Source organism: Corythoichthys intestinalis, chromosome 10 (assembly GCF_030265065.1).
Source record: "Corythoichthys intestinalis isolate RoL2023-P3 chromosome 10, ASM3026506v1, whole genome shotgun sequence".
Classification (NCBI taxonomy): domain Eukaryota; kingdom Metazoa; phylum Chordata; class Actinopteri; order Syngnathiformes; family Syngnathidae; genus Corythoichthys; species Corythoichthys intestinalis.
In genome coordinates, this window is record NC_080404.1 from 49,695,081 (window position 1) to 49,708,786 (window position 13,706).

The 13,706-nt window shown below is 38.0% G+C and overlaps 1 protein-coding gene across 1 annotated transcript in view; it reads right to left on the reverse strand.

The window, feature by feature from the left end:
- Positions 1 to 7,059: 7,059 nt before the first annotated feature.
- lrpprc (leucine-rich pentatricopeptide repeat containing) overlaps positions 7,060 to 13,706 on the reverse strand; it is a 206,875-nt gene continuing 200,228 nt past the window's right edge. The window contains exon 38 of the mRNA XM_057849140.1: positions 7,060 to 7,287. Coding sequence (XP_057705123.1) covers positions 7,234 to 7,287 — 54 coding nt within the window. The 3' untranslated portion in view covers positions 7,060 to 7,233. The remainder of the gene's footprint in view (positions 7,288 to 13,706) is intronic.

Consider the following 13,706-nt stretch of genomic DNA (forward strand, 5'->3'; position numbering starts at 1 on the left):
GCGGTAATTAAATTTTTTAAAATTAATCACGTTAAAATATTTGGAGCAATTAACGCACATGCCCCGCTCAAACAGATTAAAATGACCGCCCAGTGTCATGTCCACTTCTTGTGGTTTTTTTTTTGTCTCCCTCTGCTGGCGCTTTGGTGCATCTGATTTTATGGGTTTAAGCACCATGTGTAATTATTGACATCAACAATGGCGAGCTCCAAGTTTATTTTTTGATTGAAAATTTTACAAATTTTATTAAAACGAAAACATTGAGGGGGTTTAATATTATTTTTCTATAACTTGTACTAACATTTATCTTTTAAGAATGAAGTCTTTCTATCCATGGATCGCTTTAACAGAATGTTATCTTGATTTGTTATGATAAACAAATACAGTACTTATGTACAGTATGTTGAATGTATATATCAGTTTTGTGTCTTATCTTTCCATTCCAACAATAATTTACGGAAAAATATGGCATACTTTATAGATGGTTTGAATTGCGATCAATTACGATTAATTTTTAAGCTGTGATTAACTCAATTAAATTTTAATCGTTTGACAGCCCTACTTTTATTGAGTTAGGTTTGTTGGTTTTATTTTCGGTGAACAAGTTTAGGCATTGTAAAATTGCTTTTACAGCTATTAAAAAAAAAAAAATGATATAAGGAAAATTCATCTTGAAAATTTTATTTTTTTTGTTTTGTCAATGTCTGATGATATACTGTATGTGTTTACTTACTAAGATTTATTTCATATACACCATAATTTTTGGACTATAAGCCGCCACCCACCAAATCTGACACAAAAACGGCATTTGTTCATAGATAAGCTGCACTGGTTTATAAGCCACAGTTGTCCTCACTGTATTTTGGGATATTTACACCAGAGCTGCAGCTATCGATTAAGTAATCGAGTAATCTATCGATTAATCCACTTCAAACAGTTAATTGAATTACATTTAATGCATTGCAGAGCAAATTTAAGGAGATGTTAAACGAAGAAACACATGTTTATGCTTGCAATAACATTTATTTTGGCTAGCTAAGATTGCACTTTCAAATGAGCATTACAAAATACAAAATAAAATACCTGTGTTTCTTCAAACTATTTAGAATTGGGCTTTCATTTCACAAGAGCAATAAATGGGTTTAAAACTAAAATACCTGACCTTAGCCTGAAACGGTATTTTAAAAAATGAGATCTCAGTACAAAAAAAGAACAATCAGCTAACTTGCATAGCAAAAGTCCGCTAGCTTAAATGCCATAAAAGGCTTTTTTTTTTTTTTTTTTTAAACGTTTTTCTAAACAAATCAAACACATTCTCATAGAAAACTGCTAAATAAACTTCAAAACTAAATTACGAATGCATAAACATAGACTTCATGATGACGTGACACATTCCCCATTCATTGCGTCACGCCTTCCCGAAAGGGGCCGACCCACACAGCGCTTCATTTACCAGCAGTCGGTCACATGCAGCGATCTAATGCCGGATTTAGGTTGAAAAAGTGCAAAAGCTGTACTGCATACATACAGGAAGGATTGTCTGAGGAGCCATTTGTTCGAGGATTCAAGGTAATTATCATATTTTTCGTACCACGCGTGCATTTTGAAACGTGAAAAAAAAAAATCAATGGGAAAAATTAGCCGCTACAGCATTGGCATTATACTTTGCACTATTTACGGAAAATAACTGCCAACTGCCCGGTTTTTTGCTTTTAACCAAGAATCGAGACGGTTTTACGTCCATATCTAAAAAAGAATTCCGGGATTTAAGCATTTATTCACAAGAAGTTTCAATGTAAAAAGCTCTTTGTTGTACTAAGGGGGTCGCCACAGTGACTTAAAGGCTAGCAGTACATTCGACATATTTACGTAAAATAAATGCTAACTGCCTGTTTTTTTTTTTGCTTTTAACCAAGAATCGAAACTCCATATCTATAAGGAATTCAGGGATTGAAGCATATATTCACAATAATTTTCAACGGAAAAAGCTCTTCGTTTACATATGGCGGCCGCTAATTTGCTTACTGACTAGCATCATAGTTTGCATTTTTACGTAAAATAAATGGTAACTGCACGTTTTTTTTTTTTTTTTGCTTTTAACCAAGAATTGAGACTGTTTTACGTCCATATCTATAAAGAATACAGGGATTTAAGCATTTCCTCACAAGAATTTTCAACGGAAAAAGCTCTGTCTGTGATATGGCGTCCGCTAATTTGCTCACTGACTAGCATCATAGTTCGCAATATTTACGTAAAATAAATGCTAACTGCCCGTTTTTTTTTCTTTTTTTCTTTCTAACCAAGAATCAATACTGTTTTACATCCATACCCATAAAGAATACAGGGATTTAAGCATTTATGCACCAGAATTTTCAACGGAAAAAGCTCTTTGTCTGTGATATGGCGTCCGCTAATTTGCTCACTGACAAGCATCATAGTTCGCAATATTTAAGTAAAATAAATGCTAACTGCCCGTTTTTTTTGCTTTTAACCAAGAACCGAGACGGTTTTACGTCCTTATCTAAAAAAGAATTCAGGGATTTAAGCATTTATTCACAAGTTTCAATGTAAAAAGCTCTTTGTTGTACTAAGTGGGTAGCCACAGTGACTTAAAGGCTAGCAGCACATTCGACATATTTACGTAAAATAAATGCTAACTGCCCGTTTTTTTTTTTTTGCTTTTAACCAAGAATCGAAACTCCATATCTATAAGGAATTCAGGGATTGAAACATTTATTCACAATAATTTTCAACGGAAAAAGTTCTTCGTTTACATATGGCGGCCGCTAATTTGCTTACTGACTAGCATCATAGTTTGCATTTTTACGTAAAAAATGGTAACTGCACGTTTTTTTTTTTTTTTTTTTTTTGCTTTTAACCAAGAATTGAGACTGTTTTCCATCCATATCTATAAAGAATACAGGGATTTAAGCATTTATTCACCAGAATTTTCAACGGAAAAAGCTCTTTGTCTGTGATATGGCGTCCGCTAATTTGCTCACTGACTAGCATCATAGTTCGCAATATTTACATAAAATAAATGCTAACTGTCCGTTTTTTTACTTATTAACCAAGAATCGATACTGTTTTACATCCATACCTATAAAGAATTCATGGATTTAAGCATTTATTCACCACAATTCTCAACGGAAAAAGCTCTTTGTGTTTCCACTCTGTCAGCTTTGGCGGAGATAGGCCCACTATGAAACGGCTCCGCGCCCCGTCAATACATTATGAAGTCTATGGCATAAACTAGGGTGACCAAACATCCTCTTTTGCCCGGACAAGTCTTACTTTCACGTAGTATCCTTGTCGTCCGGGCGGGTTTTATGAATTCATAAAAATGTCCGGTTTTTATGATTTTTCACGGGACCAATTTGAAGAGAACCCCTCCAGCCGCTGGGTGGCAGCGCCTGCCTACGATGACACAGCTCCTAGTAGTAGGGAGGGAAGGAGTAGTTCTTCTTTTGTTGGCAGTTTACCCCTATCATTAGGCATTACCGCCATCTACTGGGTGGACGATTTGGCCACAACGCCTGCCCAGTTTTTTACGAATAAATACGTATATAATGGCATCAGTTGATTTCTGTCGGAGCTTTGACTGTAAAATCCCGTTTGGTGTCGCATTTTTGCGCTGCCGATGATTGTAAACTTTTATAGCAAAATTTGATTTTTGCCTCATCTAGCTATCAGTAAGCTAAACCATGCTAGGCATTATGGGAAACGTAGTTTTGAACTGCTACGTTTGGAAACATGCTGGTTGAATAGTTTGTCAGTTTATTTTGGTTGCTGTTTGTGTGCAATCTAGAACATTGAATTGGAATAACAATTTGACAAGGACAATTGTGATAGTAATTTAAAATGTTTAGTTGGCACATAGCCTACTGTGTGTATGTGTATTGACTGGACTACATGTCCATGGGTCTGCATTATATAAATATTAGTGCTGTCAAAATTATCGCGTTAACGGGCGGCAATTAATTTTTTTAATTAATCACGTTAAAATATTTGACGCAATTAACACACAAATGCCCTACTCAAACAGATTAAAATGACAGCACAGTGAAAGGTGTACTTGTGTTTTTCGGAGTTTTGCCGCCCTCTGCTTGGGCTTGGGTGCGACTGATTTTATAGGCTTCAGCACCCATGAGCATTGTGTAAGTAATTATTGACATCAACAATAACGGGCTACTAGTTTATTTTTTGATTGAAAATTTTACAAATTTTATTAAAACGAAAACATGAGGGGTTTTGATATAAAATTTCTATAACTTGTACTAACATTTATCTTTTAAGAACTACAAGTCTTTCTATCCATGGTTTGCTTTAACAATTTTAATGATGGTAATGCCATCTTGTTGATTTATTGTTATAATAAACAAATAGTCCTTATGTACCGCATGTTGTATATATATATATATATATATATATATATATATATATATATATATATATATATGTATATATATATATATATATACAGGGTGACCCAAAAAAAAAGTTTACACTCAGTTGACTGCTTGTTTAAAAGCCATTGAAACATATCTAAATAGGTTGTCATGGTTAAGTGATACATTAAGGTCACTCAGTGCAGCTGGTAATCTCTCGTCTCTACAATTCCTGTGCTTCTGCTGAAAATGAAGAAAACTTTAGCTGTACCTGAATTGCTGCGTGCCGGTCTGACACATACTGAGATTGCAGCAAATCTGAGAATATCCAGATGTGCAGTCTACAAAGTTAAAAAGAAGCTGAAAGATATTGGAACAGCCTCACGAAAACCTGGGTCTGGAAGTGCCGATTTGTGCGGACCAAAAAGTTGATTGACAAGGTGATATGTGGCCACCCCAGAGTCCAGATCTCAATCCCCTGGATTATAGCACATGGGCAACTGTGGAGGACAGTGCCTGTAAGAAGCCACAAACTTCTGTGGCAGCCTTGGAGAGGTCCATTGTTAGATCTTGGGAAAAGATGACAGCATCCTACATAAAGAAGCGTTCCGCAGGCGCCTGGAGGCTGTTGTGACACTTAAGGGAGGACACATTGAAAAATAGTGTACTGTACATGTTCTTTACAATAATGTATAATTTGTGATTCAATTCTAATTCTAAACTGAATAAACATGGCATTTAAGTTGTATTATAGCAGTGTAAACTTTTTTTGGGGTCACCCTGTATATATGTATATATGTATATATATATATATCAATCTTGTGTCTTATCTTTCCATTCCAACAATAATTTACAGAAAAATATGGCATATTTTATAGATGGTTTGAATTGCGATTAATTGCGATTAATTACGATTAATTTTTAAGCTGTAATTAACTCGATTAAAAATTTTAATTGTTTGACACCCCTAATAAATATACATATATTTTTTTAGTCATTATTTAATTTTTTTTATATTTTTCAAACTGCATTTTTCCATACAGAGTGAGGGGGCACACTTTAAATACATTAAGGTGATATAGGCATCTTTGAGTGAACTTCGAGTAAAATTCAAGAATCTTGAGGCCGGGCTGAGTGTCCTCTTTTTCGAAAATAAAAATATGGTCACCCTAGCATAAACAAACATTCGCTCAAACTTACCTTGTGTGGGTCTGAACAGGGAGCAGCTGGATTCAGCTGTTAGACAAATTGTCATAATCACTGTTGCCACTAGAGGTCAGTGTATCCCTCCCCCAAAATAAAAAAACTAAATGCAACACTTTCGAAACAAATCATTACAACGCCAATCTAGTTAAATGAATCATTGATGTAGCAAAATTGGATTCGAAGCAATTACTTTAATTGATTAATCATTGATATTTTACACCAAATATCAACTGCTAACACTTTGTCAGCAACGTGTGATATTATGACAGTCTTCTAATGCTGCTGTCAAATAAAAGTTTTACCTATTAACTAGAGATGTCCCGATCGATCGGGTCCAATCACGTCATTTTCAAAGTATCGGAATCAGCAAAAAAATATCGGCTATGCCTTTTTTTAATATATATAATTTTTTTAAATTAAATTGTTTTGTAATTGTATTTAATGTTACAGACATAATACACTCATCCTGTGTCTTTAGGCTTACAGTAGGGTTATCAACTTTATCCCAAAACGGCGGTAATTAATTTTTTAAAAATGTATCACATTAAAATAATTAATGCAATTAATGCATGCGCTGCACAACCCACTCACGCATTGTCACGCTCGATCTGTGATGGCACCGTTTTACCAATATAGAGAGGTAAATGGCAGCGTATAATGAGTAGAGTGAATTTTGGCAGCCGTTGGAGCCTTTTTCTTAATTGGCTAAAGCCTTACAATCCCTCTCCCTATGATTAGAAATATCATGGGAAGCAATGTGGCAAGCAAGGTAGCAATTGATCTTTTACTTAACACCTTATGTTATTTCCCAACACAGAGAAGATATATCAATTGGTAGCACTACACACAGTCATGGTTCCACTTCCCATCATGCATTTGGGCATGCCTACAGTATCATTTACTGAAAGCTCAACAAATACACTAGATGGCAATATTTAGTCACAATTTACAAAGTCACAAGTCTTTCTATCCGTGGATCCCTCTCACAGAAAGAATGTTAATAATGTAAATACCATTTTAAGGATTTATTGTCATAATAAACAAATACAGCACTTATGTACTGTATGTTGAATGTATATATTCGTCCGAGTTTTATTCATTTTTTTCTTAATGCATTGCCAAAATGTATATGATCGGGAAAAATTATCGGGAATGATTGGAATTCAATCGGGAGCAAAAAAAAAGCAATCGGATCGGGAAATATCCGGATCGGCAGATACTCAAACTAAAACGATTGGAAGCAAAAAACACATGATTGGAACAACCTTACTATTAACCCAAATAACTCAACCAATAAGGTGCACTGCACTATAAGGGAAAAAAGTAACGGCTTACAGTCCGAAAATTAAGGTCTCTTTCTGGAAATTAAAGGGCTAAATTGTGGGTACCTAATTTCCTGCCATACCATGTGTAAATAAATGTGTTCTGGTGTGACAAAGTTCCTGGAATGTGAGAACACACTGAATTTAAACAAGATTATTACTTCCAAACATCATTTATTAGCATAAATACTTCTGTGCACAGTCATCGAAGTCATATTAAGAGCAGGGGACATGATTGGAACACTACTTACATAATGTATAAAAAACAAAAAGAATGGAGGGATGACAACAGTGGAAGTTCTTTATTCTTCAATGGGTTAAGCTTTGACTGTGCTCTCTTTCAATTTGTCAGCGTAGAACTTGAACGACTCCTGCACACAGAGAAAAAGCGACAGTAGATGAGCGATAAACCTAAAATGGCGTTCAGGTGATGGGGGGAGGGCATTGTGAGTGCGCCCTCCTGGGGGTGTTTAAATAGCCTGCACTCTCCAAACAGGTTGTCTCGTTTCATCTTTAAATCCCCATTAATACACAAAGAAGGGATTTAAAGCCCGCACACTAACACACATACAGTCTACAGTGCTGGCCTCCTCTTGGTTAATTAATCAGTGTTTTGATCCACTCAAAGTGTATTTTTTCTTGTTCGAGTGGACAAAGGGTTTTGTGGAAAGTATAATAGTGCTTTGACTTGTAATTCTAATCATTTTTAGCAGATGAAATGTGTTTCATATTACTACTTGGCAGGGCCGGCCCAGCCTATACGCAGATTATGCAGCTGCTTAGGGCCCCTGACCACTAGGGGGCCCCCAATCTGGCAATTGTTTAATTTATATTCTATTTTGTTTGCTTTATTTGACTTTTGTGAGTTTTGATACTTGATTACAAGCTTTAAAAAATAAAAGTTCTTCCTTAACTTCTTTTTTTCCTCTTTTAGAAAAAGGTTTGGCTCTATCTACTGTAAGTACTGACAATCATTTGGGGTGAGAAGTTTGAAGTATGCAGTGCAACAAAATCTGATTCATATACAAAATATGGACGTATGGGTTGGATTGCATGTATGGGTTTCACAGTACACTGTGACGAAATGGTGGGCCAAAAATATGAGCCCCTTTTTTGCTTAGGGCCCCCAAATGGCCTGGGCCACCCCTGCTATTTGACCTTGGTTATGCCAATATTGGAAATTTTGGTGCAATTTTTTCAGTGGCGCCACCAGGGGTTTGCCACCCCACTGGCCACCCCGCTTGCCAGTATATCGTTGGATTGTTGTAGCATCAGTTATGCATTTCATCCCAAATGAATGCATTTATTTTGTTTTGTTAAATATAGGGACTGTCAAATTCATCACGTTAACGGGCGGTAATTAAATTTTTAAAAATTAATCACGTGAAAATATTTATCGCAATTAACGCGTTCTCGGTACGACTCATTCACGCATTGCCGCAAACAGCCTGCAATGGCGCCGTTTTACTTATATAAAGAGATAAGAGGCAGAGTGGAATAGGCCTGGGCGATATGGCCTTAAGTACAAATCACGATAAATTGAGCAGATTTACCTCGATAACGATAAATGACGATAAATTCGCCCAAGCGGACTGTTATATAATTTGAAAATTTGAATCAATGCATGGAATACAAATTAACCGTTTCTCGTTAAATGTATTTACCTGCTTTCAATTTAACAATTGCACATGCAGTCTAAACATTAAGTATTTAAAAAAAAATCTTGTAAACAATAAGAATTCTAGTGTGAACATTTATAACAGCTTGTATGACTTGAAAAATGTACAACATTATAAAAATCAATATGACGACTGTGCAAACATGTCATTCTAACACAAATGACTTGCAGCTTTAACAGTACACTTCAGACAACTTATTGGTAATGGCTGCTGTGACATAATTATTCAACACAAGTGTTTACGTCAAGGTTTCAGTTTTTTTTTTTCCCGAAACATTTTTGAATACATGCACCCCCCCACACAGACACAACCAGATTAAAGCTGTATTGCTCTGATGCCAATGAAACATTTAAGGTTTTATGATGGCAGAATAAAGAAAACACATACAGTTGTGGTCAAAAGTTTACATACACTTGTGAAGAACATAATGTCATGGCTCTCTTGAGTTTCCAGTTATTTCTACAACTCTGATTTTTCTCCAATAGCGTGATTGGAACAGATACTACTTTGTTACAAAAAACATTCATGAAGTTTGGTTCTTTTATGACTTTATTATTGGTTAACAGAAAAAGTGATCAAATCTGCTGGGTCAAAATTATACATACAGCAACACGAATGAGCAATTTCTAGTGAGTGATTATTGACTTGAACAATCATTGACTTGAACAAGTCATGAAAGTCACTTGGAGCCATTTCAAAGCAGCTGCAGGTCCCAAGAGCAACAGTGCAAACAATTGTTTGTAAGTATAAAGTGCACGGCACTGTTTTGTCACTTCCACGATTAGGAAGAAAACGCAAGCTATCACCTGCTGCTGAGAGAAAACTGGTCAGGAGGGTGAAGATTCAACCGAGAATCACCAAAAAGCAGATCTGCCAAGAATTAGAAGCTGCTGGAACACAGGTGTCAGTGTCCACAGTCAAGCGTGTTTTGCATCTCCATGGACTGAGAGGCTGCCGTGCAAGAAGGAAGCCCTTGCTCCAAAAGCGGCATCTTAAGGCTCGACTGAAGTTTGCTGCTGATCACACGGACAAAGATAAGACCTTCTGGAGGAAAGTTCTGTGGTCAGACGAAACAAAAATCGAGCTGTTTGGCCACAATGCCCAGAAATATGTTTGGAGGAGAAAAGGTGAGGCCTTTAACCCCAAGTACACCATGCCTACTGTCAAGCACGGTGGTGGTAGTATTATGCTGTGGGGCTGTTTTGCTTCCAATGGAACTGGTGCTTTACAGAGAGTAAATGGGATAATGAAGAAGGAGGATTACCTTCAAATTCTTCAAGATAACCTAACGTCATCAGCCCGAAGATTGGGTCTTGGGCGCAGTTGGGTGTTCCAACAGGACAATGAATCCAAACACACATCAAAAGTGGTAATGGAATGGCTAAATCAGGCTAGAATTAAGGTTTTGGAATGGCCTTCCCAAAGTCCTGACTTAAACCCCATTGAGAACTTGTGGACAATGCTGAAGAAACAAGTCCATGTCGGAAAGCCATCAAATTTAACTGAACTGCACCAATTCTGTCAAGAGGAGTGGTCAAAGATTCAACCAGAAGCTTGCCAGAAGCTTGTGGATGGCTACCAAAAGCGCCTAATTGAAGTGAAAATGGCCAAGGGACATGGTACCAAATATTAGCGCTGCTGTATGTATATTTTTGACCCAGCAGATTTGATCACTTTTTTCTGTTCTCCCATAATAAAGTCATAAAAGAACCAAACTTCATGAATGTTTTTTGTGACAAAGAAGTATCTGTTCCAATCACTCTATCAGAGAAAAATCAGAGTTGTAGAAATAACTGGAAACTCACGAGAGCCATGACATTATGTTCTTCACAAGTGTATGTAAACTTTTGACCACAACTGTAACTGAGACACTATTATGGTGGAAGATTTTGGTAGCAACTTGATGGTTCTTTTTTTTTTTTTTTTTTTTTTAAAAACATCGACATCTTTTTAAAACGATATCTCTATTCTTGACAGGAGTATATCGATAACCTTTTGGGATACAAAGTATCACGGTATATCACCATTTCAATATTTTGTCACACCCCTGTTATGGACTATGCACATTAAATCATTCGTAACATCAAATATTACACAATACACCAAAGTATATCAGTAGCCGTGTCCTTAAGTCTTTCCGATAGTTTTTCCCTGACCTTTTTACTGCAATAATATAATGAAAACCTGAAATTATGGCTTTTAGTTTTGGCCACCCCGAGATTTTAAGTGGCCCCATCTGGCCACCCCTATGAAAAATTTCTGGAGGCGCCACTGAATTTTTTTCCTCAATTTTTCATTGAATAACACACACCTTTAAACAAAAGTAAGACCAGGGGAGCTGTGAATTAACAAACTTGTATTTGCAATGACTCGCCGATCCAAATTTGGTTTATTGGTTTATCGGTGAGTGTCATTAAAGAGGTGGAGTGGAGGTTTTATTAAGGCATTCATGTCTACCTCCATCCAAAAGGCCGAGCATCACTTCACTCTCCTGATGTGTGTTGAATAATATAAGAGCCTCTCTTAACTTCATCCCGCAGGTGAGTCAGGCTGCCGGTGCACCTGCCTCCGGGGGTCACAGCGTCAACATGAGAGCCCTCTAAGAGTGCAAGTGTATATACGTGTGTCTGCCGAAAATAGTCCCACATCAACTTACATAATGTGTCAAGTGCTAAAAGGCTCAAAAGTAGCAGAAATAGCCAGACAACACTCATTGATACCATTTCACAAGCAAACTACATGGAGGAGAAACAAAATACAAAAAACAAGCACGAGAACAGATTGCTACGTCGTCACTATGCTGCAAATACTGCAGCGCACATGGGACCTGTTAATTTTGGTATCAAAGTTGTTAGAGCATCCGTGCATGATCTGAGAGTGGAAAGGTTTCTGTCCCTTTTTAGAGTTAAAGCATTTAAAGTTCTGAAGAGTTATTTTAGCTCACTATTTCAACAGTGAACAATTGAGGATAATTGTACTGGGGTATGAAAAAGTATCTGAAACTTTTGGAATTTCTCATATTTCTGCATAATTTCTGCATCTTTGTCAAAATCACACAGATGAAAAAAACAGTCTGCTTAACTAAAACCACCCAAACATTTATAGTTTTTCATCTTTTAATTAGGATAGAGCGGCACGGTGGCTTAGTGGTTAGCACATCTGCCTCACAGTTCTGAGATCAAGGGTTCAATCCCGGGCTTCGGCCTTCCTGTGTGGAGTTTGCATGTTCTCCCCGTGCCTGCGTGGGTTTCCTCCGGGAACTCCGGTTTCCTCCCACATCCCAAAAACATGCATGGTAGGCTGATTGAACACTCTAAATTGTCCGTAGGTATGAGTGTGTGCGTGAATGGTTGTATGTCTCCTTGTGCCCTGCGATTGGCTGGCAACCAGTTCAGGGTGTCCCCTGCCTACTGCCCGTAGTTGGCTGGGATGGGGTCCAGCGCCTCCGCGACCCTCGTGAGGAGAAGCGGCATGGAAAATGAATGAATGAATGAATAATTAGGATAGTCTGCAAACAATTTGCCTGGTACACCAGACTACCAGGCTACCATTCAGCGGATACAATTTCCAGGGCGGAGCAGGCCACAGGAAACAGGCAGCGGAGTGGACCAATCAGCGACGGGCAGACGTGACGTTGGTAAAACGACGAGGGCAGGACGAGGGACTTGCGCGCGGAAGTAAACATACGAGGAGAGCGGAGTTTATTCAACATGGCTAGCGCGAGACGGACTGTTGTCAATGACTCGTGTCGATGTGTTTTTGGTCATTTAAAACGGATTTTACCGTGGATTGGAACATATTCTCGGCTCTCCCGTTCACCATCTGTGTTGTTGAGGAGACGACTTCCGACGCGCAAGAGTGACGTTGCTCGTTAAGAACACGTCACGCAAATAAACGAATCTGATTTGTCGATTGATTTTGTACCTGCTCGAGAGGCCGTTAATGGGATGGTTCCCAGACTATTTCTCTCAGTGTTTGAAAAATACAGGGAGAAGAGTCTGGCCAGGCAAGCAAACAATGACAGAAGAAGGGGGAAAAAGTAAGTGAACCATCACATTTAATACTTTGTGCCCTACCCTTCCCCTTTGGCAGCAATAACTTCAACCAGATGCTTCCTGTAGCTGCAGATCAGGATGGCACATTGATCTGGACTAATCTTGGCCCATTCTTCTCTACAAAACTGCTATAGTTCTTTGAATGTCTGGCATGAATAGCTGTCCTTACGTCATGCCACAGCATCTCAATGGGGTTCAAGTCTGGACTTTGACTTCACTCCAGAACGTGTATTTTGTTTTTCTGAAACCATTCTGAAGTTTTTTACTTCTGTGTTTTGGATTATTGTTTTCTTGCAGCATCCATCCTCTTTTTAGCTTCAACTGTCTGACAGACGGCCTCAGGTTTTCCTGCAAAACATCCTGATTAACGTTTGAATTCATTCATTCATTCATTCATGATTGCAAATTGTCCAGGCCCTGAGGTAGCAAAACAGCCCCAAATCACGATGCTCCCTCCACCATGCCTCATGGTAGGGATGAGGTGTTGTTGTTGGTGAGCTGTTCCATTTTTCCTCCACACGACGTTGTGAGTTACTCCCAAACAATTGAACTTTGGTTTCATCAGTCCACAAAATATTTTGCCAAAACTTCTGTGGAGTGTCCAAGTGCCTTTTTGCGAACATTAAACGAGCAACAATGTTTTTTTTTTTTTGTTTTTAGACAGCAGTGGTTTGATCCGTGGAGTCCTCCCACGAACACCATTCTTGGCCATACCTTTACAAATAGTTGATCTGTACACAGAGATATTGGACTGTGCCAGTGATTTCTGTAAGTCTTTAGCAGACACTCTAGGGTGTCTTTTTTACATCTCTGAGTGTTCTGCGCTGAACTCTTGGCGTCATCTTTGGTGGACGGCAACTCCTTGGGAGAGAAGCAACAGTGCCAAACTCTCTCCATTTGTAGACAACTTCTCTGACTAAAATGGAGTCAATGAGATTCTTACAATGTTCTGCTGGAATTTTAGACCATTCTTCTTTGGTCAACTTCTCCAGGTCTGTGAGATTTGAAGGGTGCCCTCCAAACTGCCATTTTCAAATCTCTCCACAGGTGTTCTAT